At 42.5% G+C, this 27474-nt stretch overlaps 2 protein-coding genes and 1 long non-coding RNA gene across 3 annotated transcripts in view; 2 read left to right on the forward strand and 1 right to left on the reverse strand.

Annotated features, from left to right (window-relative positions):
- Positions 1-27474, reverse strand: part of LOC311143173 — a 54674-nt gene that overhangs the window by 24448 nt on the left and 2752 nt on the right. The gene's annotated exons all lie outside the window — the stretch shown is intronic.
- LOC311144987 (CD276 antigen-like) lies at positions 1563-11378 on the forward strand (the record flags this gene model as incomplete). The annotated part of the gene is made up of 6 exons (XM_084181188.1): positions 1563-1615; positions 3848-4254; positions 4342-4614; positions 4763-5083; positions 10979-11074; positions 11216-11378. 6 exons carry the CDS (start codon positions 1563-1565, stop codon positions 11251-11253), a joined length of 1188 nt encoding a protein of 395 aa, XP_084037314.1. The 3' UTR covers positions 11254-11378.
- On the forward strand, positions 20837-27422 carry LOC311143152 (CD276 antigen-like). The gene is made up of 6 exons (XM_084178945.1): positions 20837-20950; positions 24767-25084; positions 25911-26183; positions 26332-26652; positions 26743-26838; positions 26980-27422. The coding sequence occupies exons 1-6, from the start codon at positions 20863-20865 to the stop codon at positions 27015-27017; spliced, it is 1134 nt and encodes a 377-aa protein (XP_084035071.1). The 5' UTR covers positions 20837-20862; the 3' UTR covers positions 27018-27422.

Here is a 27474-nt window from a genome sequence, read left to right on the forward strand (position 1 = left end):
GATCACTGCACACTGTTTGCTGGATCTCTTGTGCCAGCATGTCAATGATTTCGTTCTGGATTATTTTACCGAGGTAGTGCACATGTGTTTCTTTGGACTGTACTCTCCTTACATGCTCCTTCATGACTCCATCAAAGATACCCAGCATTTCCACAAACTTGAGAAAGTTCCTATTATTTGGCTCGTTCAGCCTATCGGTGGTCCCACGTAACGCAATGTTCTGGGTGGCCATTACGCGTATCAGGGCTATGAGCCTCTGCAGCACCTGCTGCCAGTGGAGAGTCTCTCCGTCAATAGCCCGTTGGGCTTGGGCATCGATAGTTTGCTTGGACACCAGCCTGATCTCCAGCTCCTTCCACCTTTGGAAACTATCTAGGTGGTCATGCGACTTCTCATGCGAGCTGAGGAGGTGGCACAGATTCTTCCAGTCCCTGGTTCCATCCCTGACCAGCGCAGATTTGCACTCCTGTGAAAAAAGCTTGCAGCAAAAACAGAAGGCTGCATCGTTTTGCTTGGAATAGACAAGCCATGGTCTCTCCACTCAATCCCCGTTCGCCATCCTCCTATTGTAGTGGGCCACCGAAAACTTTCGTTGCCCCTCATCTCTTGGGAAATTCCCCTCTTTATCCTGATGTGGCCCAGCCTGCACTAACATATCCCGTAAAGATCCATTCATATATTTTGGCTACTCACCGGGATCTTTTATGTTTTTTGTCTGGGAGTTGGATTTAGCAGCAGCACCACCACTGTCATCGGGGACGGGGAGCGACGAATCTAAGTCCGGGTCCAAGATAGTAGGGTCTTCGCCGGCATTGTTTTGAGTGTGGCTAGGCCTGGTGCAACCACCTGTTCTTGTCCAGCCAGAGAGCTGTCATCATCAGTGGAAGTGCATGGCTCGGACTCCTCCGGTTTGCTCTTCGCTGCTAGATTCAGCGAACGGGGACTCGTTCTCGGCGAATGAATGTCCTCGGAGGCTTGTCATTCTCCACACGGGCTGATGGACATTGCTGCACGCTGATACATTTCAGCAGCGAATTTCTTTGGTGCCTCTTTTCTCATTCGTTTTTTTTAAATATTCGCTTCCTGATCGTTTTTGTCTCTTAGACATGGTAGCAAATTGTTTCAAATCTATATAGCTTACTTTTAGCTAAAATTATATCCACTAGTAGTAGCTAGCTAACATTAACAGGCTAGGTTAGGCTATTGCCTTAATCACTAATCGGCTTCATCATAAACAAAACAATCATTTAACTGGCAGATTCCTTTTTATTAATGTTTCACAATTGGATAATCCCATATAAACACACACATCACCATAGCTACCAAGATAGTGGGAGTGAATTTCGGGAGGAACAGGAATGGGGTGAGGGCGGGAACTGCAGCAACGCCATGAGCTGGTGGCTAGGGTGCGGTCGGCGGTGTAGCAGCCGAACAGGGGTGCCGGAGGGCGGCAGCCAATTGTCAAAATGCTGCCCCAAATTCAAGTGCCGCTAGCCAGAGATTGAACCTTTTGTAGCGTTTTTGATGTGGCACTGCAACATTCACGTAGGCGAGCAAGGTCGATGACGCGAAAGAGTAAGAATGGCGCTGCTAAGATCAGAGAATCGTCTCCTTTGTAGACACCTTCGTTCGAGGAGTACATACAGTGCGTTCGGAAAGTATTCAGACCCCTTGACTTTTTCCACATTTTGTTACGTTACAACATTATTCTAAAATGGATTAAATTGTTTTTTTCCCCCTTCATCAATCTACAAACAATACCCCATAATGACCAAGCAAAAACACGTTTTTAGAAATGTTTGCAATTTTATAAAATAAAATAAATGGAAATATGACATTTACATAAGTATTCTTACCCTTTACTCAGTACATTGTAGAAGCACCTTTTGCCTTGATTCTTCTTGGGTATGATGCTACAAGCTTGGCACATCTGTATTTGGGGAGTTTCTCCCATTCTTCTCTGCAGATCATAATAATAATAATAATATGCCATTTAGCAGACGCTTTTATCCAAAGCGACTTACAGTCATGCGTGCATAATTTTTTTTGTGTATGGGTGGTCCCGGGGATCGAACCCACTACCTTGGCGTCACAAGCGCCGTGCTCTACCAGCTGAGCTACAGAGGACCACGTTGTGTCCGGTTGGATGGGAGCGTTACTGCTGCACAGCTATTTTCAGGTCTGTCCGGAGATGTTCGATCAGGTTCAAGTCCGGGCTCTGGCTGGGCCACTCAAGGACATTCAGAGACTTGTCCCGAAGCCACTCCTGCGTTGTCTTGGCTGTGTGCTTAGGGTTGTTGTCCTGTTGGAAGGTGAACATTCGCCCCAGTCTGAGGTCCTGAGCACTCTGGGGGAGGTTTTCATCAAGGATCTCTCTGTACTTAGCTCCGTTCATCCTCGATCCTGACTAGTCTTCCAGTCCCTGCTGCTGAAAAACATCTCAAAATCAATTTTAGAATAAGGCTGTAACGTAACAAAATGTGGAAAAAGTCAAGGGGTCTGAATACTTTCCGAATGCACTGAACAAAAATATAAATACAACATGCAACAATTTCAAAGATTTGACTGAGTTACAGTTCATATAAAGAAATCAGTCAATTGAAATCAATTCATTAGGCCCTAATCTATGGATTTAACATGACCGGGAAAACAGATATGCATCTGTTGGTCACAGATACGTTAACAAAAAGGTAGGGGGGTGGATCAGAAAACCAGTCAGTATCTGGTGTGACCACCCTTTGCCTAATGCAGCACGACACATCTCCTTAACATAGACTTGATCAGGCTGTTGATTGTGGCTTGTGGAATGTTGCCCCACTCCTCTTCAATGTCTGTGCGAAGTTGCTGGATATTGGCAGGAACTGGAACACGCTATTGTACACGTTGATCCAGAGCATTAAAGGGTGACATGTCTGGTGAGAATGCATGCCATGGAAGAACTGGGACATTTTTAGCTTCCAGGAAATGTGATCAGATTCTTGCGACATGGGGCCGTGCATTATCATGCTGAAACATACATCATACACGTGGTCTGCGGTTGTGAGGCTGGTTGGACGTACTGCCAAATACTCTAAAACAACGTTGGAGGCGGCTTATGCCGCTTTGGTGGACATTCCTGCAGTCAGCATGCCAATTGCACGCTCCCTCAAAACTTGAGACATCTGTGGCATTGTGTTGTGTGACAAAACTGCACAATTTAGAGTGGCCTTCTATTGTCCCCACCACAAGATGCACCTGTGTAATGATCATGCTGTTTAATTCGTTTCTTGATAAGCCACACCTGTCACGTGGATGGATTACCTTGACAAAGGAGAAATGGTCACGAACAAGGATGTAAACAAATTTGTGCAAAACATTTTAGAGAAATACGTTTTTTGTGCACATGGAACATTTCTGGGATCTTTTATTTCAGCTCATGAAACATGGGACCAACACTTTACATGTTGCATTTATATTTTTGTTCAGTGTAGATTAATCATCATGTGATCAAGTGAATGACTATGAGGACTCAAGAAAGTGTCTCTGTGGTTATGTTTGAACAACTAATGGATGATCAGTGATTCAACTTAACAGACAGGACAGGCTAAGATGGTTTAACAATGTAAATGATTGCTGAATGAGTGTGGTATGATTAGAGGCATGAAGGAAGTGTAGTCATTCAGGTCTGACTGGAGTCTTTACTTAGATTGTGATTTTAGTTAGGTGCTGTGGGTGAGGAGGGGGGTGGGTGAAGGACAGAGGAGGACCACAATGACAGATTAAACTCAGGTTAATATTAACAATATTAACAATAATAACAGGTTAATAAAACTCTGATATAAACCAAGGGCCTACTCACTTTACCAAGGTATCTGACTATTGGGGAGTATAGGAGTCTGTGTTTGAATCCCCTCTTGTCCAGATGCTCAGTTAACGTGTGTGTTTATTCTCTTGCAGACATCCATGTAACCTGTCTGTTCTCAGAGGATTGTGTCCTGGCCTGCAGCTTCCAGCCTGGAAGTGATGAAGTCATCCACTGGCTGAAACCAGAAGACAAGGACCTGACCGTCCACTCCTACTACTACAGTACAGATCAGCTCAAGCTGCAGAGCCAGCGTTACAGAGGGAGAACAGCCCTGTTCAATGACAAGATCCCCAATGGAAACGCTTCACTACTGCTGAGAGGACTCACACTCCAGGACCAGGGCATATACAAGTGTTACACCAGCACTATTAAAGACCACAAGGAGTCCTTCATTAACATGGCAGTGGAGGGTACGGAATGTCTGTCTGTCTGTCTGTCTGTCTGTCTGTGATGATCACTTTATGGCTGCTCCATGTGTAATGTCTACTTTGTTGCAGCTCCAGTCCGCTTGGTGGACATACAGATATCAGATGACATCATCACCTGCAATTCTACAGGTATCTACCCTGAGCCTAAACTCACCTGGTCCATTGACCCCCCCTCTGACCTTTCATTTGAGCCTGGAACCATACAGAACTATACCAGCATTAAGTTGGATGACGGGGGCCTCTATGACATCACCATCACAAAACAGTTTATCAGAAACCGAACCAACATCTGTACCGTGACCTCTGGGACAGTAGAAAGGACAGCAACCCTGAAACAGCAAGGTAATCAATTGATCAACCTATTAATCAAACAATTTATAAATCAATCAATCAATTTTTCTGGCTATAAACTCTACAAAAATAACACAACAACGTGAGACAGTATGCAAAGATCAAGCGAAAAAGGCACTTTCTCATGACATAATTTCAGATCCGGTCCAGGGTTCTCCAAGAGGTGAAGTGTCCATCCCCTGCAGTGTCTCTCAGTCTGACCTCCTGACCTTTAACCTCACCTGGAGGTTCAACCAGATAGACACCATCCTCACCTCCACCTACACCAAGGGCACATCTCAGATGTACGTTAACGACCAGTGGAAGGAGCAGGTTCAGAGTTTGTCTGACTCTGGCAGCCTTCAGCTCCACAAGCTAACCGTGGTCCACCAGGGAATCTACAGCTGTGAACTCTCTACTGCCAGAGACACACACCTGGTCCTCACCTACCTGGAGATCACACCTGATAAACTCTCTGATGGTACAAAGTTTACTTTTACTATTTACCCACACTGTAAGTCACATGATCACATTCAACAATAAAACTGCAACTCTGTATTTTCTATGATGTGTAATCCCACGGGGTTTTGAAAAGCATGAATAGGGGTTATTGTCTCATCTCTCTCTCTTTCTATTCGGGATCCTGATCTGCTCCTATGAGTCTGCCACTTAACTTGACATTGTGTATTTGTGTACGTTCGGAATTTAGCGGCGTGGGCTGTGGCCTGAACAATAGTCCAGTTTAGGAATAAACCTGTGTTCTGCCCTGCACACCTGGTGTCAGTCTCTTCTTCCTTTATGACCCAGCCGGGTCATTACAGTACTTTGAATTTCTGCTGAGGGTCAGTCACAGGCTCATCCTCACCCTCGTAGCCAAACAGACTCCTCTTCTTCCTGGGACGGAGCGTGGGCTGCACTGGGAAACAGGGCTCAATACCCATCTCCTCTGCCAACTATTTTGCGCTTGCTAAAGCGCCAGCGAAAGCTGCATTGGAGCGGTAGTCTTGGAGTAATACCCTGGTTGAGTTCAGTTGAGCCACTGCTAGTGAAATGTTAAAACTCACCGCCTGCAAACTCTTACTGGTGATGTTCCCTTCGAACAAGATGTCATGCCAAACGACCACTGCGCACATGAAGCCAAAGTTGTTCATCTTGGCGGCAATACTGTTTGTCTCCAACATTTGTATAAATGTATAAATCTCTTGGATGGTATTAAAAAACTCAGCCGCCTCCAAGCAACACGATGCTGCATCAGAGAGAACCAGGTTCAACGAGTGCACGCTGCATGGCACAAAAAAGGCCCTCGGATTGACATCCTGCACTCTCTTTTGAACTCCGCTGTGCCTCCCTCGCATATTCGCCCCGTTGTCATACCCCTGCCCTCTCATGTCCATGAAGGCGATGCCATGTTTCTGTAGTTTTGAGATGAGCAACTCGGTCATGCCTGCACCCATTGCGTCAAGCAGTTCACTAAACTCCAGGAAGTGCTCTCTCGTGCGCACTGACCCATCATCCTCGGTTGAAACAAAACGCGCCGCCATGGTCATCTGCTCTGTTTTGCTCTTGTCTGGTGTGCAGTCCAAAATTATAGAAAAATAGTTGGCTGCTTTTAGATCACTGCACACTGTCTGCTGGATCTCTTGTGCCTGCATGTCAATGATTTCGTTCTGGATTATTTTACCGAGGTAGTGCACATGTGTTTCTTTGGACTGTACTCTCCTTACATGCTCCTTCATGACTCCATCAAAGATACCCAGCATTTCCACAAACTTGAGAAAGTTCCTATTATTTGGCTCGTTCAGCCTATCGGTGGTTCCACGTAACGCAATGTTCTGGGTGGCCATTACGCGTATCAGGGCTATGAGCCTCTGCATCACCTGCTGCCAGTGGAGAGTCTCTCCGTCAATAGCCCGTTGGGCTTGAGCATCAATAGTTTGCTTGGACACCAGCCTGATCTCCAGCTCCTTCCACCTTTGGAAACTATCTAGGTGGTCATGCGACTTCTTATGCGAGCTGAGGAGGTGGCACAGATTCTTCCAGTCCCTGGTTCCATCCCTGACCAGCGCAGATTTGCACTCCTGTGAAAAAAGCTTGCAGCAAAAACAGAAGGCTGCATCGTTTTGCTTGGAATAGACAGGCCATGGTCTCTCCACTCAATCCCCGTTCGCCATCCTCCTATTGTAGTGGGCAACCGAAAACTTTCGTTGCCCCTCATCTCTTGGGAAATTCCCCTCTTTATCCTGATGTGGCCCAGCCTGCACTAACATATCCCGTAAAGATCCATTCATATATTTTGGCTACTCACCGGGATCTTTTATGTTTTTTGTCTGGGAGTTGGATTTAGCAGCAGCATCACCACTGTCATCGGGGACGGGGAGCGACGAATCTGAGTCCGGGTCCAAGATAGTAGGGTCTTCGCCGGCATTGTTTTGAGTGTGGCTAGGCCTGGTGCAACCACCTGTTCTTGTCCAGCCAGAGAGCTGTCATCATCAGTGGAAGTGCATGGCTCGGACTCCTCCGGTTTGCTCTTCGCTGCTAGATTCAGCGAACGGGGACTCGTTCTCGGCGAATGAATGTCCTCGGAGGCTTGTCATTCTCCACACGGGCTGATGGACATTGCTGCACGCTGATACATTTCAGCAGCGAATTTCTTTGGTGCCTCTTTTCTCATTCGTTTTTTTAAATATTCGCTTCCTGATCGTTTTTGTCTCTTAGACATGGTAGCAAATTGTTTCAAATCTATATAGCTTACTTTTAGCTAAAATTATATCCACTAGTAGTAGCTAGCTAACATTAACAGGCTAGGTTAGGCTATTGCCTTAATCACTAATCGGCTTCATCATAAACAAAACAATCATTTAACTGGCAGATTCCTTTTTATTAATGTTTCACAATTGGATAATCCCATATAAACACACACATCACCATAGCTACCAAGATAGTGGGAGTGAATTTCGGGAGGAACAGGAATGGGGTGAGGGCGGGAACTGCAGCAACGCCATGAGCTGGTGGCTAGGGTGCGGTCGGCGGTGTAGCAGCCGAACAGGGGCGCCGGAGGGCGGCAGCCAATTGTCAAAATGCTGCCCCAAATTCAAGTGCCGCTAGCCAGAGATTGAACCTTTTGTAGCGTTTTTGATGTGGCACTGCAACATTCACGTAGGCGAGCAAGGTCGATGACGCGAAAGAGTAAGAATGGCGCTGCTAAGATCAGAGAATCGTCTCCTTTGTATACACCTTCGTTCGAGGAGTACATACAGTGCGTTCGGAAAGTATTCAGACCCCTTGACTTTTTCCACATTTTGTTACGTTACAACATTATTCTAAAATGGATTAAATAGTTTTTTCCCCCTTCATCAATCTACAAACAATACCCCATAATGACCAAGCAAAAACACATTTTTAGAAATGTTTGCAATTTTATAAAATAAAATAAATTGAAATATCACATTTACATAAGTATTCTTACCCTTTACTCAGTACATTGTAGAAGCACCTTTTGCCTTGATTCTTCTTGGGTATGATGCTACAAGCTTGGCACACCTGTATTTGGGGAGTTTCTCCCATTCTTCTCTGCAGATCATCTCAAGCTCTGTCCGGTATGATGGGGAGCGTTACTGCTGCACAGCTATTTTCAGGTCTGTCCGGAGATGTTCGATCAGGTTCAAGTCCAGGCTATGGCTGGGCCACTCAAGGACATTCAGAGACTTGTCCCGAAGCCACTCCTGCATTGTCTTGGCTGTGTGCTTAGGGTTGTTGTCCTGTTGGAAGGTGAACATTCGCCCCAGTCTGAGGTCCTGAGCACTCTGGGGGAGGTTTTCATCAAGGATCTCTCTGTACTTAGCTCCGTTCATCCTCGATCCTGACTAGTCTTCCAGTCCCTGCTGCTGAAAAACATCTCAAAATCAATTTTAGAATAAGGCTGTAACGTAACAAAATGTGGAAAAAGTCGAGGGGTCTGAATACTTTCCGAATGCACTGAACAAAAATATGAATACAACATGCAACAATTTCAAAGATTTGACTGAGTTACAGTTCAAATAAAGAAATCAGTCAATTGAAATCAATTCATTAGGCCCTAATCTATGGATTTAACATGACCGGGAAAACAGATATGCATCTGTTGGTCACAGATACGTTAACAAAAAGGTAGGGGGGTGGATCAGAAAACCAGTCAGTATCTGGTGTGACCACCCTTTGCCTAATGCAGCACGACACATCTCCTTAACATAGACTTGATCAGGCTGTTGATTGTGGCTTGTGGAATGTTGCCCCACTCCTCTTCAATGTCTGTGCGAAGTTGCTGGATATTGGCAGGAACTGGAACACGCTATTGTACACGTTGATCCAGAGCATTAAAGGGTGACATGTCTGGTGAGAATGCATGCCATGGAAGAACTGGGACATTTTTAGCTTCCAGGAAATGTGATCAGATTCTTGCGACATGGGGCCGTGCATTATCATGCTGAAACATACATCATACACGTGGTCTGCGGTTGTGAGGCTGGTTGGACGTACTGCCAAATACTCTAAAACAACGTTGGAGGCGGCTTATGCCGCTTTGGTGGACATTCCTGCAGTCAGCATGCCAATTGCACGCTCCCTCAAAACTTGAGACATCTGTGGCATTGTGTTGTGTGACAAAACTGCACAATTTAGAGTGGCCTTCTATTGTCCCCACCACAAGATGCACCTGTGTAATGATCATGCTGTTTAATTCGTTTCTTGATAAGCCACACCTGTCACGTGGATGGATTACCTTGACAAAGGAGAAATGGTCACGAACAAGGATGTAAACAAATTTGTGCAAAACATTTTAGAGAAATACGTTTTTTGTGCACATGGAACATTTCTGGGATCTTTTATTTCAGCTCATGAAACATGGGACCAACACTTTACATGTTGCATTTATATTTTTGTTCAGTGTAGATTAATCATCATGTGATCAAGTGAATGACTATGAGGACTCAAGAAAGTGTCTCTGTGGTTATGTTTGAACAACTAATGGATGATCAGTGATTCAACTTAACAGACAGGACAGGCTAAGATGGTTTAACAATGTAAATGATTGCTGAATGAGTGTGGTATGATTAGAGGCATGAAGGAAGTGTAGTCATTCAGGTCTGACTGGAGTCTTTACTTAGATTGTGATTTTAACAGGTTAATAACAGGTTAATAACACTCTGATATAAACCAAGGGCCTACTCACTTTACCAAGGTATCTGACTATTGGGGAGTATAGGAGTCTGTGTTTGAATCCCATCTTGTCCAGATGTTCATTTAACGTGTGTGTTTATTCTCTTGCAGACATCCATGTAACCTGTCTGTTCTCAGAGGATTGTGTCCTGGCCTGCAGATTCCAGCCTGGCAGTGAGGAAGTAATCCACTGGCTGAAACCAGAAGACAAGGACCTGACCGTCCACTCCTACTACTACAGTACAGATCAGCTCAAGCTGCAGAGCCAGCGTTACAGAGGGAGAACAGCCCTGTTCAATGACCAGATCCCCAATGGAAACGCTTCACTACTGCTGAGAGGACTCACACTCCAGGACCAGGGCAGATACAAGTGTTACACCAGCACTATTAAAGGCAACAAGGAGTCCTTCATTAACATGGCAGTGGAGGGTACGGAATGTCTGTCTGTCTGTCTGTCTGTCTGTCTGTCTGTCTGTCTGTCTGTCTGTCTGTCTGTGATGATCACTTTATGGCTGCTCCATGTGTAATGTCTACTTTGTTGCAGCTCCAGTCCGCTTGGTGAACATACAGTTATCAGATGACATCATCACCTGCAGTTCTACAGGTATCTACCCTGAGCCTAAACTCACCTGGTCCATTGACCCCCCCTCTGACCTTTCATTTGAGCCTGGAACCATCCAGAACTCCACCAGCACCAAGGTAGATGACGGGGGCCTCTATGACATCACCAGCACAAAACAGTTTATCAGAAACCGAACCAACCTCTGTACCGTGACCTCTGGGACAGTAGAAAGGACAGCAACCCTGAAACAGCAAGGTAATCAATTGATCAACCTATTAATCAAACAATTTATAAATCAATCAATCAATTTTTCTGGCTATAAACTCTACAAAAATAACACAACAATGTGAGACAGTATGCAAAGATCAAGCGAAAAGGAGGAGGTTCAGAGTTTGTCTAACTCTGGCAGCCTTCAGCTCCACAAGCTAACCGTGGTCCACCAGGGAATCTACAGCTGTGAACTCTCTACTGCCAGAGACACACACCTGGTCCTCACCTACCTGGAGATCACACCTGATAAACCATCTGATGGTACAAAGTTTACTTTTCCTATTTCCCCTCACTGTAAGTCACATGATCACATTCAACAATAAAACTGCAACTCTGTATTTTCTCCTTCAGTTTCAGATGGACTGAGTCCAGGTTCAATCACTGGTATAACAATAGCAGCAGTAGCAGCAGTGATTATAGCAGCAGTGATATGTTACCTGCTGAGAGGTAAGTTATGATGATGATGACTTCATAATCTGTTGAAACATTTAACACAACCACCTCCTGATGGACAGAGAGGAGGGTTACATTGGTGGCTTTTGATGAACAGCTTTCAGTTTCTGCTATTTTGCTGTCTCCCATCTCAAGGTTTTCTGCCCAAATTTAGACGTAACACGGTCATCTGAAGAGGGAGTCACTCTCTGCCACAGGTTGACGTCCATGGAATATTAATGTCCTTATGGTTACATGCATTTACTCATACTAACTGTTTGTGTGTCTGAATCCTGCTAACTCACCATAAACTCACCTATCTCCCTCCAGCAAATACAAATGGTCAAAATGAAAAGGATCAGAGTGGAATACCACTTCAGAATGGAGAAGAATGATAGGAAGCCATAGAAAGACAACAACAAGAACAAGGTCAAGGAGAAGAGGGGTCAGCCACATTAACCATAGTAAAGCCTCAGACAGAAGGAGAGGACATTGTTCCTGATTAAGACAAAAAGGCCATTCTAGAAGTCTCTCTGGTGTGGTCAGCCACATTAACCATAGTAAAGCCTCAGAATTAACAATAAGAAAACTTTCCATCAAAAACACAAAACATTAGTAACGTTCAAAGAACGTTCTCAGAATGTTATTTAAAAACATATACATTCCGTTCTCCGCATCAACAAAACTCTCTCTATCCTCTATCTTGTTAAATGTGATCAGGTATGTAGGCTGCGCCCACTAATTGGCCTCACCTGATCTTAATGATTGCTTGTTTCCATTGAAATATGGTTTGTTTGAATAGACAAAAATGTACAGCTTTGTATGAGTTAATAGAAATATGGCATGGTAGCTCCATCCTGGAGGCTCAGTGAACTAATTCCAGAGCAGAAGATCATAGGTTTTAATCTGAATGACACCACACCACAATAAAAAATGAATGTGTTTGCATGATTAACACCTAAGCAAATGAATTTCCATTTTTCCTATCTGTGCTTGGAGTTCACACTGAACACATATACAAGCACATCTCTTCTTCTTTACAAAAACAACAGTGTTTCAGTTGTAAATAAAAGCACACAAGTAAATATGAACATATGTCAGAAACAATCAAGTTAGTCCAAATTGTCTTTAGCAAGCACACAAAATAACACACAATCTAGGGAAAAGTAAACAGTCTAGTTAGCTAACTGATCGTCACACATATTGAACCCAGGCCGTCAAACCCAGAGTGACTGAGCCTCATTGGAAACACAACAAGTGGTTTTGACTGGCTGTAGAATGGCTTTTATACAGTAGGATTGGGTGTAGTATGTGTGTGTGTGTATGTGTGTGTGTGTGTGTGTATCAGATGTAATGTGTGTTTTCCTCCAGCACTAAACCAATAGGTGATATATAACACCATCTTTAATGTTAATGAATGTAATGAAGTTATCGTATCTGAAGATTATGCCTTTGTTAAATGTTTTTCATGACGAAATGGAATGTTGGTTGTTAGTATAATGTAACATATAATAGACAGGAAGTGTATTGTAAAACTGGCCAGAAGAGGGAGCCCATCTTGTTGCATTGGTTATAAATAGGGGTACACGAAGAAGATAGGTCAGAGCAGACATCAGAATTGGACGACACTACTGCTCTCCGGGTGTCATGTCACCTGTTACTCATGCTGAAGCTTATGATCTGAATAAACCTTATGATCGACGTTCAGTATGAGCAGACTCCTTGATTGACGGTAACACCTACGAATAACATACACTACATAATGGAGGCTCCGCTGAGATATTGATTGCATCGTTATTGGTCCCTTTCCTGGATTCGTGAGTTGACTATTGTTCAAGCCGGCTAAAAGGTGAGATTATTCACAAACTTTGGACACCAGTCATTTCGTTGATTGGGGAGAGGGCTTTGACGGTGCACAGTTAAAAGTACTTGGGTCGTTATTGAGGTATGGTGTTGCTGTTAACTGGGAGTCTGAACGAAAATATTCTAAATTTGGTTGATGTGTAAACGCTGTTTACAACAATGGATTGTACAAATGGATTGGTAGAGAATATATATGTTGGGAGATATCTGCATAATTAGGGCACCGGGAATACGGAAAAGACCTCGAAACGAGGCGACTTGTAATAATAATTATTATTATTATTAAGTGGGCTACAAATCCTGTGTTAAGTGGTAGGCTTGGGCAGGTTGATTTCTTAAGCGGAAATTATGAAGTGAATTGGTGTATTTATGTTATATTCTGCCTCTGGTCGACGGGAAATTGGTTTGGGATTGACCTCTGGATATGAGATTCATCTTTCAAGGCAACAAAAAGTTAGACGGGGAGAGAATTGGACGATTATTTATTTGGCCACGGTGCAGGATATTGATTTGTGTTGTAGGCCGCTGTTGGCTAGAGGCTGAAGCTAAGGCTGGATTGTTTCAGGCCACGTGGTGCCTCGTTGCTAAGGCTTGATTGTATGGTTCGGGTCACGTGGTACATCGTGGCGAAATGCTAAATGCTAAGGCTTGAGGCTAATTTTTGTAAGGCTAAAGTGTGAATCAGGCTACATCATGGTGGCTGGATGCTAGTGTTAATTGTGTTTTGTGTCACGATGTACCGTAGGCTAAGCTAACTGCTAAGGTTGAATGCTAATGGTGTTGCGTGCTACATGCTAACGTATCCTTAGAGATTCCGTTGCGACGGGTGAAAGTCTCTTAAACTTGTTTATGTGTTTGTAAGTCAGGTTGTATGTTTTGTGAGCGCTGTTAAATGTTGTTTGACTATAGGGGACATGGGAAGTTACAGCTGGCTGTTATTCTTTCTGTTTGGGGAGAGAGGAGAGAATCATTCTTTCATGGGGAAACGTATTTTTGAATGGTTGTGCGCATGCGTTTAATTTTGCGACACTACACTACAGAAAGGGGAGTTTAGGACACGAGATTAGGACACGTTTTGGTTTATGGCACTAAATCTACGACATGCGGTCGACGAAACAAAATGGTGGCGTAAGGTCATATGTTTGTTTGGGGTTTCTTGTTCAGGGGTTTAAGGGCTACCGGAAGAGAGAGGTGAACACGACTCTTTTAAAATCGTTAAAGTAACTGTTATGTGAACGTTAAACTATTTGGCGAGATGTAGTACATTTATAGATCAAATATATGTTGACGGAGTATAATTAATTAAAATAAAACGATTAAGATTAAATGAAATGTTTTGGAGCGATCTATGTAATAAATGATATTTGCGCATGCGTGGGATTCTGCAAAACAACACATGGGGGCTGCAGGGAGACGGAGAAACACACAGACAGAGAGATTTTAGTACGAGTATTCTAGTTTAAAGATTGGTTGAAGATGAAACTTGCTTTGTAGCCTATTGAATTTATAAATTAGATATATGGTAGCGGATTATAATACATTTAATTAAAGAATTCAATAACGGATTAAAATAAAAAATAAAAAGGTTTTTGAGCGATTTATTTAATTCTGAGTTTAGTCTTAGAGTGAATAATGTAGAACGAACGAATATTGAATGGTTGGAAATACTCAGTGACTGCATTAACGACTAAAATGTTATGTTGTGTCTCTGTTCTTCTGTCATATGAGAGGAACGCTAAGTGAGAGGAGTGAGGAGATACAGGAAGTGATCACGTCACGTGGCAGAGGATCAAGTCAAAAAGGGTTTGGTACTGATTATGGTTACAAGATCTTTCCCTAACAGGATATGTGATGTTATGACGATTTTACAAGGGGCTTGGCAAATTCTATTTCAATAAAAGTTACATTTTGGAAGCTATGTGCATCACTGGGCTGGATTGCAGTTCGATTGGAAATCAGGTACTGACATTATTCTTTAAATTTATGATAATTAGAGCTAATGGAGCAAGGGGTTATGGGAATTGGAGTATTGTAGTATTGAAGGTAAGGCTTTGGTTATGGGTATTTTAGTCTGAAGATGACTAACTTGCATTTACTGGCAGTTGATGGGCTGTGGTAATATACTAGGAATAGGAATTGGGGTTAATTATTCAGGATGGTTAATGGATTTGTTTAGGTTATATTAACAATTTTAGGGGGGAAGTCTATAACTTAAATAGTCTAAAATAGGATAGTTCACAATAAAGGAATATAAAGGGCTTGATATAGGGGGAAATTGATTAAAATAGTCATTTTTTAATCAAAGTAGACTAGTGTTAGGAGAGACTAATGGCAGAAGTTAGTACCCCTTTCTCACACATGGATTCAGCAGAAAGACATCATCCAGCAGGGTGATTATGGCATCAGAGATGAAGACGAATATGAGCAGAAACAACGATGAAGATGAATCCAGAAGAAGGAAAGAAAATCGGGATGTCTGGGAACTTAAGGAGAAGAGGATGATGATGATGAGAGGTCATGGGTGGAGGTGACTCTGTGATCAGAAGGAAGTGACTCTGTGATCAGAAGGTGGCAAGAGAGGAAAGAAGAAATGGATACTAGAGATTTGATCTCTGATGAAAGTTGAAGGTACAAGAGAGGAAAGACGAAATGGAGAAATGGAAGTAACATGACTGGATGAAGACCTCAAGAATTGAAGGAAAATAATAATACAGTGAGGCTAAAGGAAAGGCCACTGGTAAGAAGATGATATTTCAAGAACAGAACTTAGAAGATAACCGTTTGAAGAATACTGATAGGTCCACAACGAGAAGAAACGGACGAAGAAAACTCTATCAAATACAACTTATAACTGGTGGTGGAGAAGAAGAAAATAAGTGTTGGTTATGAAGAATCAGAGTGAATCAAATCAACAATCACTGTTACAGCTTTAACTGAACAATATCAAAGGCAATTGTATCAACCAAGGGGGGACCATATGTTCCATATCGACGGTCAGTTTCTGGACAGACACATAATTGGAGAAGAAGAAACAGAGGAAGATCAACGAGCAAGTGAAGATCACCGGTGCTTCAGGTGAACACTAAATATTCTAGAGTGCCGAGAATATCCGGAAGGGGTGCATTGCTGAGAGCCTCGATTAGAGAAGAAGAGAAAATAGCTAACAGTTGAAACCACCGGCCATTAGAAGTGATAGTGAATAGGGGAAAACTTATCTGGGTTCAGTCTAAAGAGGTTAAACATATCACTCTGTAAGGTAAACTAATTAGGATAGGGATTTGAGGTAGTAAAACAGTTTAAATACTCTTAGGGAATCAATTGAGCTCTGCTATAGAAGTCAAATAGGAATTAAAAGAGACAATATAACAATGACATTGTGGGAAGAGATGCATGGGGTAAATTGAAGTATTCAATCAGAGGCCCAATAGACGACTGACTGTCTGGGAGACTATTTTAAGAAGTAGGGTTTTTGGGGAATCATTTGCTTAAAAGATAATATCATGGGAAGGATGATAATGTATTAGATTGCCTGTTAGACAATCTGTCTGGGAAAAAAGTTAATAGGGGTGACTGTTATTTTGGGTTACATTCTTACACTAAGAGATTTGAGGTTAGGCTAAAAGGTGTTTAGTCGGTTTTGCCAAGTCTGTGTGTAATGAGTCAGAAGCAGGTGGGGAATTTTCCCAATCACATATTCTAAAATTTGGTGGTAAGAGATTTTGTCAATAAATCAGGGGAAAAGGTTTTAAATGTTATGAGAGAAAAGATTAGATTAAAATAAGTTAGGGGTAGGCTAGGTTGAAGGGACTCTGAGACAGTAAGCTAAGTTTCAAAGTTAGTAGTAAGACAGAGAGAGAACAGTGAGGAAGGACATTTTAAAGTTTAGTGGGAAGATAGGGGAGGAGTTTAAATCGGTTAGGAGCAGATGCATTGAGAAAGTATGTGTTGCTGAATGATTTGAGCGTGATTGAGTATCTATATTTACAGTTTCCAGTAGGGAGATCAAGGTCATTATAGGTGTATTTTGTTATAATCAGGAGGTTTTAAAGTTTAGAGGTAGAACTGAAAGGGGGAAAAAGTGACACTAGTGGTGATAGATGGAAGTACAAGCAAAGACCATTTTTTTCCTTTGGGGAAAACTAGGAGTAACTAAGGACATTAACACTTCAGTCTATTATAACAACAGGGAGAAGCAATTTAACTCTTTCAACATTGATAGGGATTAAAGTCATAAACATATTGCATTTGATTATAAGGGAACCAATACAGCACCAATTTTAGGGGGAAAAATACTTATTAGGGTTTAAGATGGGGACGTTTCTCTCATATGGAGAGATAATTATGGAGAATAAGTATTGTTATCAGGACCAGGAGTAGAAGGAGGTATAGTTTGGAATAGGGTTAGGAGTGACTGTTCACTTATGTTGCGTAATGTTACAGAGAAAGGTCAGGGAGAATATATCTGTACTTATCTAGTGCAAGCATTAGAAGTTGTTCTGGTTAAGAATTATTGGTTAAAGGGCTATGTAATTTGTAAGGTGATGCTTATAATGGAAGATTTGAAGTCTGTAGAACTTTCCACAGTCACAGAGGGAGTTAAGGATAAGTTTATTACAGTAGTCACTCCAACAGGGAATAATCGAATAGGATGTTGGTAGTTTCTCACTAGAGGGAATTAAGGGTTTTAATTCATCAACTAAATCAACGACGTTAATGGTAACTTTGGAAGGGATTAATGATACGATGGTAATAGCAAATGTAGGAAGGATGACAACAACTTTTCTGAAATTGAAGGAGGCAGCAAGAGAGACTCAGGGGTTTAGGTTATTACGAATAGGGTTAAAAAAGGAGAGCCAATATTAATATAAACAATATAGATTAATCTGAAATGGAGAATAGAGATTCGTCATGGAAGCTACAGTATGGGGTCTTTTGATTTTGATGACAGAGGGGGGGGGCATCTGATCAGTGCTGCTCGTTCCTCTGTTGTGAAGATTAGAGATAGATTAACTCATTCTGTAAGAATCAGTGAGGAATCTTGAGGGTCCATGTCTGTTGAGAATTCCATCCAGGACCTGTTAGACGGTTGCGCAGCCTCTGTCAGGTGTGGGTCAGTTTTGAGCTTTGTCATAACTGTGGAATTGGCAACAGTCATTGACAGATAAAATTAAGTTGTTGTCAAAACAGTAGGGTTTAAGTGTTCTTGGGTGAAGGGATTACCCTATGAGCATTGGTTAGAGGGAAAGTAAAATCAGGTAATTGCAAACTCTGAAGTATTCAGGTGAAATATTGAGGGATAAAAGTCTAATAAAACATATGAGGTAAGGGGTATGTTTATGGAAAGATCAGATTGGGATGTTAGATGATAACTTTGGATAAGTATGACCTTAAGGGTAGTAATGACAAATAATAGGTTACTTTTTATATATCGGGTAGTAAGAAGAGCAGGACTTTGATGGTTAAAAGATTAGCTTTTGACTGACAATGTGACTATGGGAATTTTAGAGGATAAGGGGAAATTATGATAGAGTATATTCTTACCCTATGGGGATAGGATGTTGTTACAGGTCAACGTTGAAGCTTCCATATGAGGTTTTACCATTATAAGAGGGATAGCATTGGACACAGCTAAATCTAGGATTAAAAGGGTGACATTACATTTACATTTTAGTCATTTAGCAGACACATGGCGACATGTCATAGTCTTCAAGCCTATCATTGAAGAATAAGTTTAAGGGAGAAGGGGGGACTTCATTCATGGTATGGTGTAACATTTGGGAAGATAATATTGATAAATATTAGTGTATTACTGTGAGTCCAGATAGTTCAGATAATATCACGAGTGTTATAGATGCTTTGAAGATTATAAGGGAGGCATTTGAAAGGATTTGGTTGCAAAATCAGTTAGGCCAGTAGGGGGCAGTGATGGGGTACATTTTAAGGCACTGTGTAATATGTTACTGACTTGTGAGAAAGTTATGAGATTGAGATAGGTTGGAGAAGTGGTGCCTGGAGGCAACACTCAGATGCCATTGTTGACTGTTCCGGATCTGGACGAAGAGGGACAAGTGGCCTACTGATGGATAAATATCATTTTGGATTATTTGATGATTTGTCAAATTGTTTTTTCAATATTAGTATGATTTTTAGTATGATTTATGAATCAAAGGGGGGGATGGATAATGTGATTCATGCATCATTTATATATCATTTTTAGATTGTTAGTGGATATTGATGTTTAATTTGAAAATGTTGTTTTGCAAAAGATACTGTTTGGTCGGTTATTTTCTTGTCATTCCAGAAGTATGTGGGAGAACATGTGGAGATTGGAATACTCAAACAAAGACAATATGAAGGGACAATATGACTGGAGGAGATGAAACAAGGATGGTGTGGCTGATTCCATCATCAACAAGTCCATTGGAAGAGGACACTACAGGAAGAGGAAGTGTAGTGGACTACATTCCAGTGTCTGCAATGAAATATAGACATGTGTAATACATAATTGGGTCATATTCTTAGGTATTGATTTTAGTAGAATGATGTTAGATGAGGATTGTAGATGCTTTTGTTTATTTCGATGGGGTTAAGGACAGAAGGTTTAAGCAGGGAGAGATTCCCTTTCAGGTCCTATGGGTTGACCAGCCTGAGAGTGGATATTTATGGATAGGATTTTGTTTACATGGGTATTTAATTACATCATAGTTTCAAATGCATTTACATGAGTTATGAGGTTATCTGGAGTACCGACGGTGGTTGCCTGGGGCAGAGGAACGGTGAGAGAATTTTACTGTCTTGATTGATGTGGATGGATGGCTGCTGGACAGTTTTTCGCTCTCACACTCCATAGAGATATATTCATAATTCATAGTAATGTGTTCATACTTCATAGAGATTTATTCATAATTCATAGTAATGTGTTCATACTTCATAAACAGTTGTTCATATGTCATAGTAATGTATTCACACTTCATAAACAGGTATTTCATAGAAAGGTATTTACACTCTAGAGGAGAAGGTTTTTGGGGTTAAGGTTAAGAATATTCAATGAGATAAATGGTTAATAGTCATAATCTTATTCTGTTTGTTTTCGAGACGTTTATTTCGTCTCGAAAGGGGGGAATATCGTATCTGAAGATTATGCCTTTGTTAAATGTTTTTCATGACGAAATGGAATGTTGGTTGTTAGTATAATGTAACATATAATAGACAGGAAGTGTATTGTAAAACTGGCCAGAAGAGGGAGCCCATCTTGTTGCATTGGTTATAAATAGGGGTACACGAAGAAGATAGGTCAGAGCAGACATCAGAATTGGACGACACTACTGCTCTCCGGGTGTCATGTCACCTGTTACTCATGCTGAAGCTTATGATCTGAATAAACCTTATGATCGACGTTCAGTATGAGCAGACTCCTTGATTGACGGTAACACCTACGAATAACATACACTACAAAGTCAACCAGCCTCTGAATAAAGGAGGGGAGGAAGACAGAAGCACACAAGTAGCAGAGGGTGATGCAATGACAGAACATGGAGGACAGTTACAGTACGGGGCCATTCACACACCGCTGGACCAAACTCCCCAAAGAAGACATCCATTGTGGGTGTGACGTCCCAGCGTCTAAGATAGATCCAATGGAGATGACTGGGCAGGAAGTGTATTAGAGTTCTATAGGAATTGGTAATGGTCTGAGTTAGGAGGCCCAGTAGACAAGGATTCACACACACACCTTGCGTAAGTACGTGTTAGTGGGACTAGGTCCCCATCAACTGGCATTCATGTGTATTACACCTTAAAAAACTGTTGTTTGGATCCTGGATGCGGATTCGACAAGCAGCGTTGCGTGCTGTATGCTCGTACTATATTCTGCACAACGCAATAAGATAGGGAGGAGTTTGTATCCACGACGATAACCCTGGTGTCTGGTCTCCGTGGAGATGGCCAGAGTTCAGGTTTTCATTACATTAAGGGATCTGGTGTTGGTAGTGATTCTGCTATGGACTGCCACACCCACAGATGGGGGAGGTGAGCAACAACCATCATTACAGTCGGTCTTAGTTGACCTGTCTTTACCTTATTTCTGTCTCGGTCTGTCTCTGTCTCTGTCTGTCTCAAAAAACTAAATTCCAAAATGATCGCTAGCCACTGGTGTAACAGTTTCTCTGGGCCCAACCAAGTAAACTACAGGTCGCTGTCCATAGTGCTGACATTGCAACATGTCTATGCGGCTGCATGCCTGTAGAATCGATGATAGGCTTTCTAAAGGTGCCAGGACATGGCTTTGCTTTAGCTAGTGGATAAATGTTTATTGGTAGGCTATTTGGTCGTCACTTTCACAGGCTAAGCCTAACATTTCACGAAGCTATAGGGCCTACATGGTGTCTCAATGCTGCCATTTCTAGGCTGCTGGCTGGTGGCAATAGTGTAATTACCCTACGCAGGGCAATGAAGCTTACCACTTATTTTTTGGAATAGGAAGAAATAGGCTCCAAATATATATGTAATTCAATGATTATGCCCATAAAAAATGTTGGTGCACGCGTGCACATATAGGAGGTCCCTTACCAGGCAGAAGGGAATTTAACTTTAACCCCTGCATCGGAGAGTTACAATGTTGCTATCACTTTGCAGCCAACTGTTATCCCACATGGCACGATCCCATAATTGTTACAATTACAATAGAAATAACTATAAATAATTATATTTAACATATATTTTAATATTCCTGTAGAACTGTAAAAAAAAGAGTGAGATCATTTCAGCTTTAGAAACAAGTGCTTTCATAAATCCATGGCAGGCCTCGTTTCGCTGGAGCAGTGTAAAATAATATTTATGTCAATGACCCAGCCTTGACGAATTTCGTTTATTTACATAGCGAATTTGATTGTCCAACATCAGTTTCAGCATTTATTGATTTAGTCTCCGCCTAGAGTGGCCTCTTTCCTCTGCAGTCAGCGATGTTTTCTCTCCGTAGCTGTCCATGGCCCTGAAATCAAATCATCTGAGAGAGACAGCAAGAGTGGAGAGAGAGAGGGGAAGATAGGGGGAGAGAGAGAGATAAAGAGAGTGAGAGAGCGAGATTAGGATGTAGTCTATTTAAATAAATAAATACAAATGTATACGCTGATACATTTCAGCAGCGAATTTCTTTGGTGCCTCTTTTCTCATTCGTTTTTTTAAATATTCGCTTCCTGATCGTTTTCGTCTCTTAGACATGGTAGCAAATTGTTTCAAATCTATATAGCTTACTTTTAGCTAAAATTATATCCACTAGTAGTAGCTAGCTAACATTAACAGGCTAGGTTAGGCTATTGCCTTAATCACTAATCGGCTTCATCATAAACAAAACAATCATTTAACTGGCAGATTCCTTTTTATTAATGTTTCACAATTGGATAATCCCATATAAACACACACATCACCATAGCTACCAAAATAGTGGGAGTGAATTTCGGGAGGAACAGGAATGGGGTGAGGGCGGGAACTGCAGCAACGCCATGAGCTGGTGGCTAGGGTGCGGTCGGCGGTGTAGCAGCCGAACAGGGGCGCCGGAGGGCGGCAGCCAATTGTCAAAATGCTGCCCCAAATTCAAGTGCCGCTAGCCAGAGATTGAACCTTTTGTAGCGTTTTTGATGTGGCACTGCAACATTCACGTAGGCGAGCAAGGTCGATGACGCGAAAGAGTAAGAATGGCGCTGCTAAGATCAGAGAATCGTCTCCTTTGTATACACCTTCGTTCGAGGAGTACATACAGTGCGTTCGGAAAGTATTCAGACCCCTTGACTTTTTCCACATTTTGTTACGTTACAACATTATTCTAAAATGGATTAAATTGTTTTTTTCCCCCTTCATCAATCTACAAACAATACCCCATAATGACCAAGCAAAAACACGTTTTTAGAAATGTTTGCAATTTTATAAAATAAAAAAAATGGAAATATCACATTTACATAAGTATTCTTACCCTTTACTCAGTACATTGTAGAAGTACCTTTTGCCTTGATTCTTCTTGGGTATGATGCTACAAGCTTGGCACATCTGTATTTGGGGAGTTTCTCCCATTCTTCTCTGCAGATCATCTCAAACTCTGTCCGGTTGGATGGGAGCGTTACTGCTGCACAGCTATTTTCAGGTCTGTCCGGAGATGTTCGATCAGGTTCAAGTCCGGGCTCTGGCTGGGCCACTCAAGGACATTCAGAGACTTGTCCCGAAGCCACTCCTGCGTTGTCTTGGCTGTGTGCTTAGGGTTGTTGTCCTGTTGGGGGAGGTTTTCATCAAGGATCTCTCTGTACTTAGCTCCGTTCATCCTCGATCCTGACTAGTCTTCCAGTCCCTGCTGCTGAAAAACATCTCAAAATCAATTTTAGAATAAGGCTGTAACGTAACAAAATGTGGAAAAAGTCGAGGGGTCTGAATACTTTCCGAATGCACTGAACAAAAATATGAATACAACATGCAACAATTTCAAAGATTTGACTGAGTTACATTTCATATAAAGAAATCAGTCAATTGAAATCAATTCATTAGGCCCTAATCTATGGATTTAACATGACCGGGAAAACAGATATGCATCTGTTGGTCACAGATACGTTAACAAAAAGGGGTGGATCAGAAAACCAGTCAGTATCTGGTGTGACCACCCTTTGCCTAATGCAGCACGACACATCTCCTTAACATAGACTTGATCAGGCTGTTGATTGTGGCTTGTGGAATGTTGCCCCACTCCTCTTCAATGTCTGTGCGAAGTTGCTGGATATTGGCAGGAACTGGAACACGCTATTGTACACGTTGATCCAGAGCATTAAAGGGTGACATGTCTGGTGAGAATGCATGCCATGGAAGAACTGGGACATTTTTAGCTTCCAGGAAATGTGATCAGATTCTTGCGACATGGGGCCGTGCATTATCATGCTGAAACATACATCATACACGTGGTCTGCGGTTGTGAGGCTGGTTGGACGTACTGCCAAATACTCTAAAACAACGTTGGAGGCGGCTTATGCCGCTTTGGTGGACATTCCTGCAGTCAGCATGCCAATTGCACGCTCCCTCAAAACTTGAGACATCTGTGGCATTGTGTTGTGTGACAAAACTGCACAATTTAGAGTGGCCTTCTATTGTCCCCACCACAAGATGCACCTGTGTAATGATCATGCTGTTTAATTCGTTTCTTGATAAGCCACACCTGTCACGTGGATGGATTATCTTGACAAAGGAGAAATGGTCACGAACAAGGATGTAAACAAATTTGTGCAAAACATTTTAGAGAAATACGTTTTTTGTGCACATGGAACATTTCTGGGATCTTTTATTTCAGCTCATGAAACATGGGACCAACACTTTACATGTTGCATTTATATTTTTGTTCAGTGTAGATTAATCATCATGTGATCAAGTGAATGACTATGAGGACTCAAGAAAGTGTCTCTGTGGTTATGTTTGAACAACTAATGGATGATCAGTGATTCAACTTAACAGACAGGACAGGCTAAGATGGTTTAACAATGTAAATGATTGCTGAATGAGTGTGGTATGATTAGAGGCATGAAGGAAGTGTAGTCATTCAGGTCTGACTGGAGTCTTTACTTATATTGTGATTTTAGTTAGGTGCTGTGGGTGAGGAGGGGGGTGGGTGAAGGACAGAGGAGGACCACAATGACAGATTAAACTCAGGTTAATATTAACAATATTAACAATAATAACAGGTTAATAACACTCTGATATAAACCAAGGGCCTACTCACTTTACCAAGGTATCTGACTATTGGGGAGTATAGGAGTCTGTGTTTGAATCCCATCTTGTCCAGATGTTCATTTAACGTGTGTGTTTATTCTCTTGCTGACATCCATGTAACCTGTCTGTTCTCAGAGGATTGTGTCCTGGCCTGCAGCTTCCAGCCTGGAAGTGATGAAGTCATCCACTGGCTGAAACCAGAAGACAAGGACCTGACCGTCCACTCCTACTACTACAGTACAGATCAGCTCAAACAGCAGAGCCAGCGTTACAGAGGGAGAACAGCCCTGTTCAATGACCAGATCCCCAAAGGAAACGCTTCACTACTGCTGAGAGGACTCACACTCCAGGACCAGGGCATATACAAGTGTTACACCAGCACTATTAAAGACCACAAGGAGTCCTTCATTAACATGGCAGTGGAGGGTACGGAATGTCTGTCTGTCTGTCTGTATGTGATGATCACTTTATGGCTGCTCCATAAAGTGATCATCACATACAGACAGACAGACAGACACTTGTCATCTCCCGTCTGGACTACTGCAACTCGCTGTTGGCTGGGCTCCCTGCCTGTGCCATTAAACCCCTACAACTCATCCAGAATGCCGCAGCCCGTCTGGTGTTCAACCTTCCCAAGTTCTCTCACGTCACCCCCCTCCTCCGCACACTCCACTGGCTTCCAATTGAAGCTCGCATCCGCTACAAGACCATGGTGCTTGCCTTTGGAGCAGTGAGGGGAACGGCACCCCTGTACCTTCAGGCTCTGATCAGTCCCTACACCCAAACGAGGACATTGCGTTCATCCACCTCTGGCCTGCTGGCTCCCCTTCCTCTGCGGAAGCACAGCTCCCGCTCAGCCCAGTCAAAACTGTTCGCTGCTCTGGCACCCCAATGGTGGAACAAGCTCCCTCACGACGCCAGGACAGCGGAGTCACTCACCACCTTCCGGAGACATTTGAAACCCCACCTCTTTAAGGAATACCTGGGATAGGCTAAAGTATTCCTTCTAACCCCCCCCCCCCCCCCCCCCCCCCCCCCCCCCAAATTGTAAAGTGGTTATCCCACTGGCTATAGGGTGAACGCACCAATTTGTGAGTCGCTCTGGCTAAGAGCGTCTGCTAAATGACGTTAATGTGCCCTTGAGCAAGGCACTTAACCCTAATTGCTCCTGTAAGTCGCTCTGGTTAAGAGCGTCTGCTAAATGACTAAAATGTAAAATGTAAATGTAAATGTAATGTCTACTTTGTTGCAGCTCCAGTCCGCTTGGTGGACATACAGTTATCAGATGACATCATCACCTGCAGTTCTACAGGTATCTATCCTGAGCCTAAACTCACCTGGTCCACTGACCCCCCCTCTGACCTTTCATTTGACCCTGGAACCATCCAGAACTCCACCAGCACCAAGGTGGATGACGGGGGCCTCTATGACATCACCAGCACAAAACAGTTTATCAGAAACCGAACCAACATCTGTACCGTGACCTCTGGGACAGTAGAAAGGACAGCAACCCTGAAACAGCAAGGTAATCAATTGATCAACCTATTAATCAAACAATTTATAAATCAATCAATCAATTTTTCTGGCTATAAACTCTACAAAAATAACACAACAATGTGAGACAGTATGCAAAGATCAAGCGAAAAAGGCACTTTCTCATCACATAATTTCAGATCCGGTCCAGGGTTCTCCAAGAGGTAAAGTGTCCATCCCTTGCAGTGTCTCTCAGTCTGACCTCCTGACCTTTAACCTCACCTGGAGGTTCAACCAGATAGACACCATCCTCACCTCCACCTACACCAAGGGCACATCTCAGATGTACGTTAACGACCAGTGGAAGGAGCAGGTTCAGAGTTTGTCTGACTCTGGCAGCCTTCAGCTCCACAAGCTAACCGTGGTCCACCAGGGAATCTACAGCTGTGAACTCTCTACTGCCAGAGACACACACCTGGTCCTCACCTACCTGGAGATCACACCTGATAAACCATCTGATGGTACAAAGTTTACTTTTCCTATTTCCCCTCACTGTAAGTCACATGATCACATTCAACAATAAAACTGCAACTCTGTATTTTCTCCTTCAGTTTCAGATGGACTGAGTTCAGGTTCAATCACTGGTATAACAATAGCAGCAGTAGCAGCAGTGATTATAGCAGCAGTGATATGTTACCTGCTGAGAGGTAAGTTATGATGATGATGACTTCATAATCTGTTGAAACATTTAACACAACCACCTCCTGATGGACAGAGAGGAGGGTTACATTGGTGGCTTTTGATGAACAGCTTTCAGTTTCTGCTATTTTGCTGTCTCCCATCTCAAGGTTTTCTGCCCAAATTTAGACGTAACACGGACATCTGAAGAGTGAGTCACTCTCTGCCACAGGTTGACGTCCATGGAATATTCATGTCCTTATGGTTACATGCATTTACTCATACTAACTGTTTGTGTGTCTGAATCCTGCTAACTCACCCTAAACTCACCTATCCCCCTCTATCTTGTTAAATGTGATCAGGTATGTTGGCTGCGCCCACTAATTGGCCTCACCTGATCTTAATGATTGCTTGTTGCCTTTGAAATAGGGTTTGTTTGAATAGACAAAAATGTACAGCTTTGTATGAGTTAATAGAAATATGGCATGGTAGCTCCATCCTGGAGGCTCAGTGGACTAATTCCAGAGCAGAAGATCATAGGTTTGAATCTGACTGACACCACACCACAATAAAAAATGAATGTGTTTGCATGATTAACACCTAAGCAAATGAATTTCCATTTGTCCTATCTGTGCTTGGAGTTCACACTGAACACATATACAAGC

This window comes from Coregonus lavaretus (assembly GCF_964263955.1).
Source record: "Coregonus lavaretus genome assembly, chromosome: 2".
In the NCBI taxonomy this organism is placed as follows: domain Eukaryota; kingdom Metazoa; phylum Chordata; class Actinopteri; order Salmoniformes; family Salmonidae; genus Coregonus; species Coregonus lavaretus.

What these genes read in the sequence shown, in the direction of transcription:
- LOC311143152 (XM_084178945.1), top strand. Translation starts at nt 20,863, where the DNA reads ATGGCCAGAGTTCAGGTTTTCATTACATTAAGGGATCTGGTGTTGGTA. An exon ending in CATTAACATGGCAGTGGAGG is followed by an intron (nt 25,085 to 25,910) that starts GTACGGAATGTC and finishes ACTTTGTTGCAG; the next exon opens with CTCCAGTCCGCTTGGTGGAC. An exon ending in ACCTGATAAACCATCTGATG is followed by an intron (nt 26,653 to 26,742) that starts GTACAAAGTTTA and finishes TTTCTCCTTCAG; the next exon opens with TTTCAGATGGACTGAGTTCA.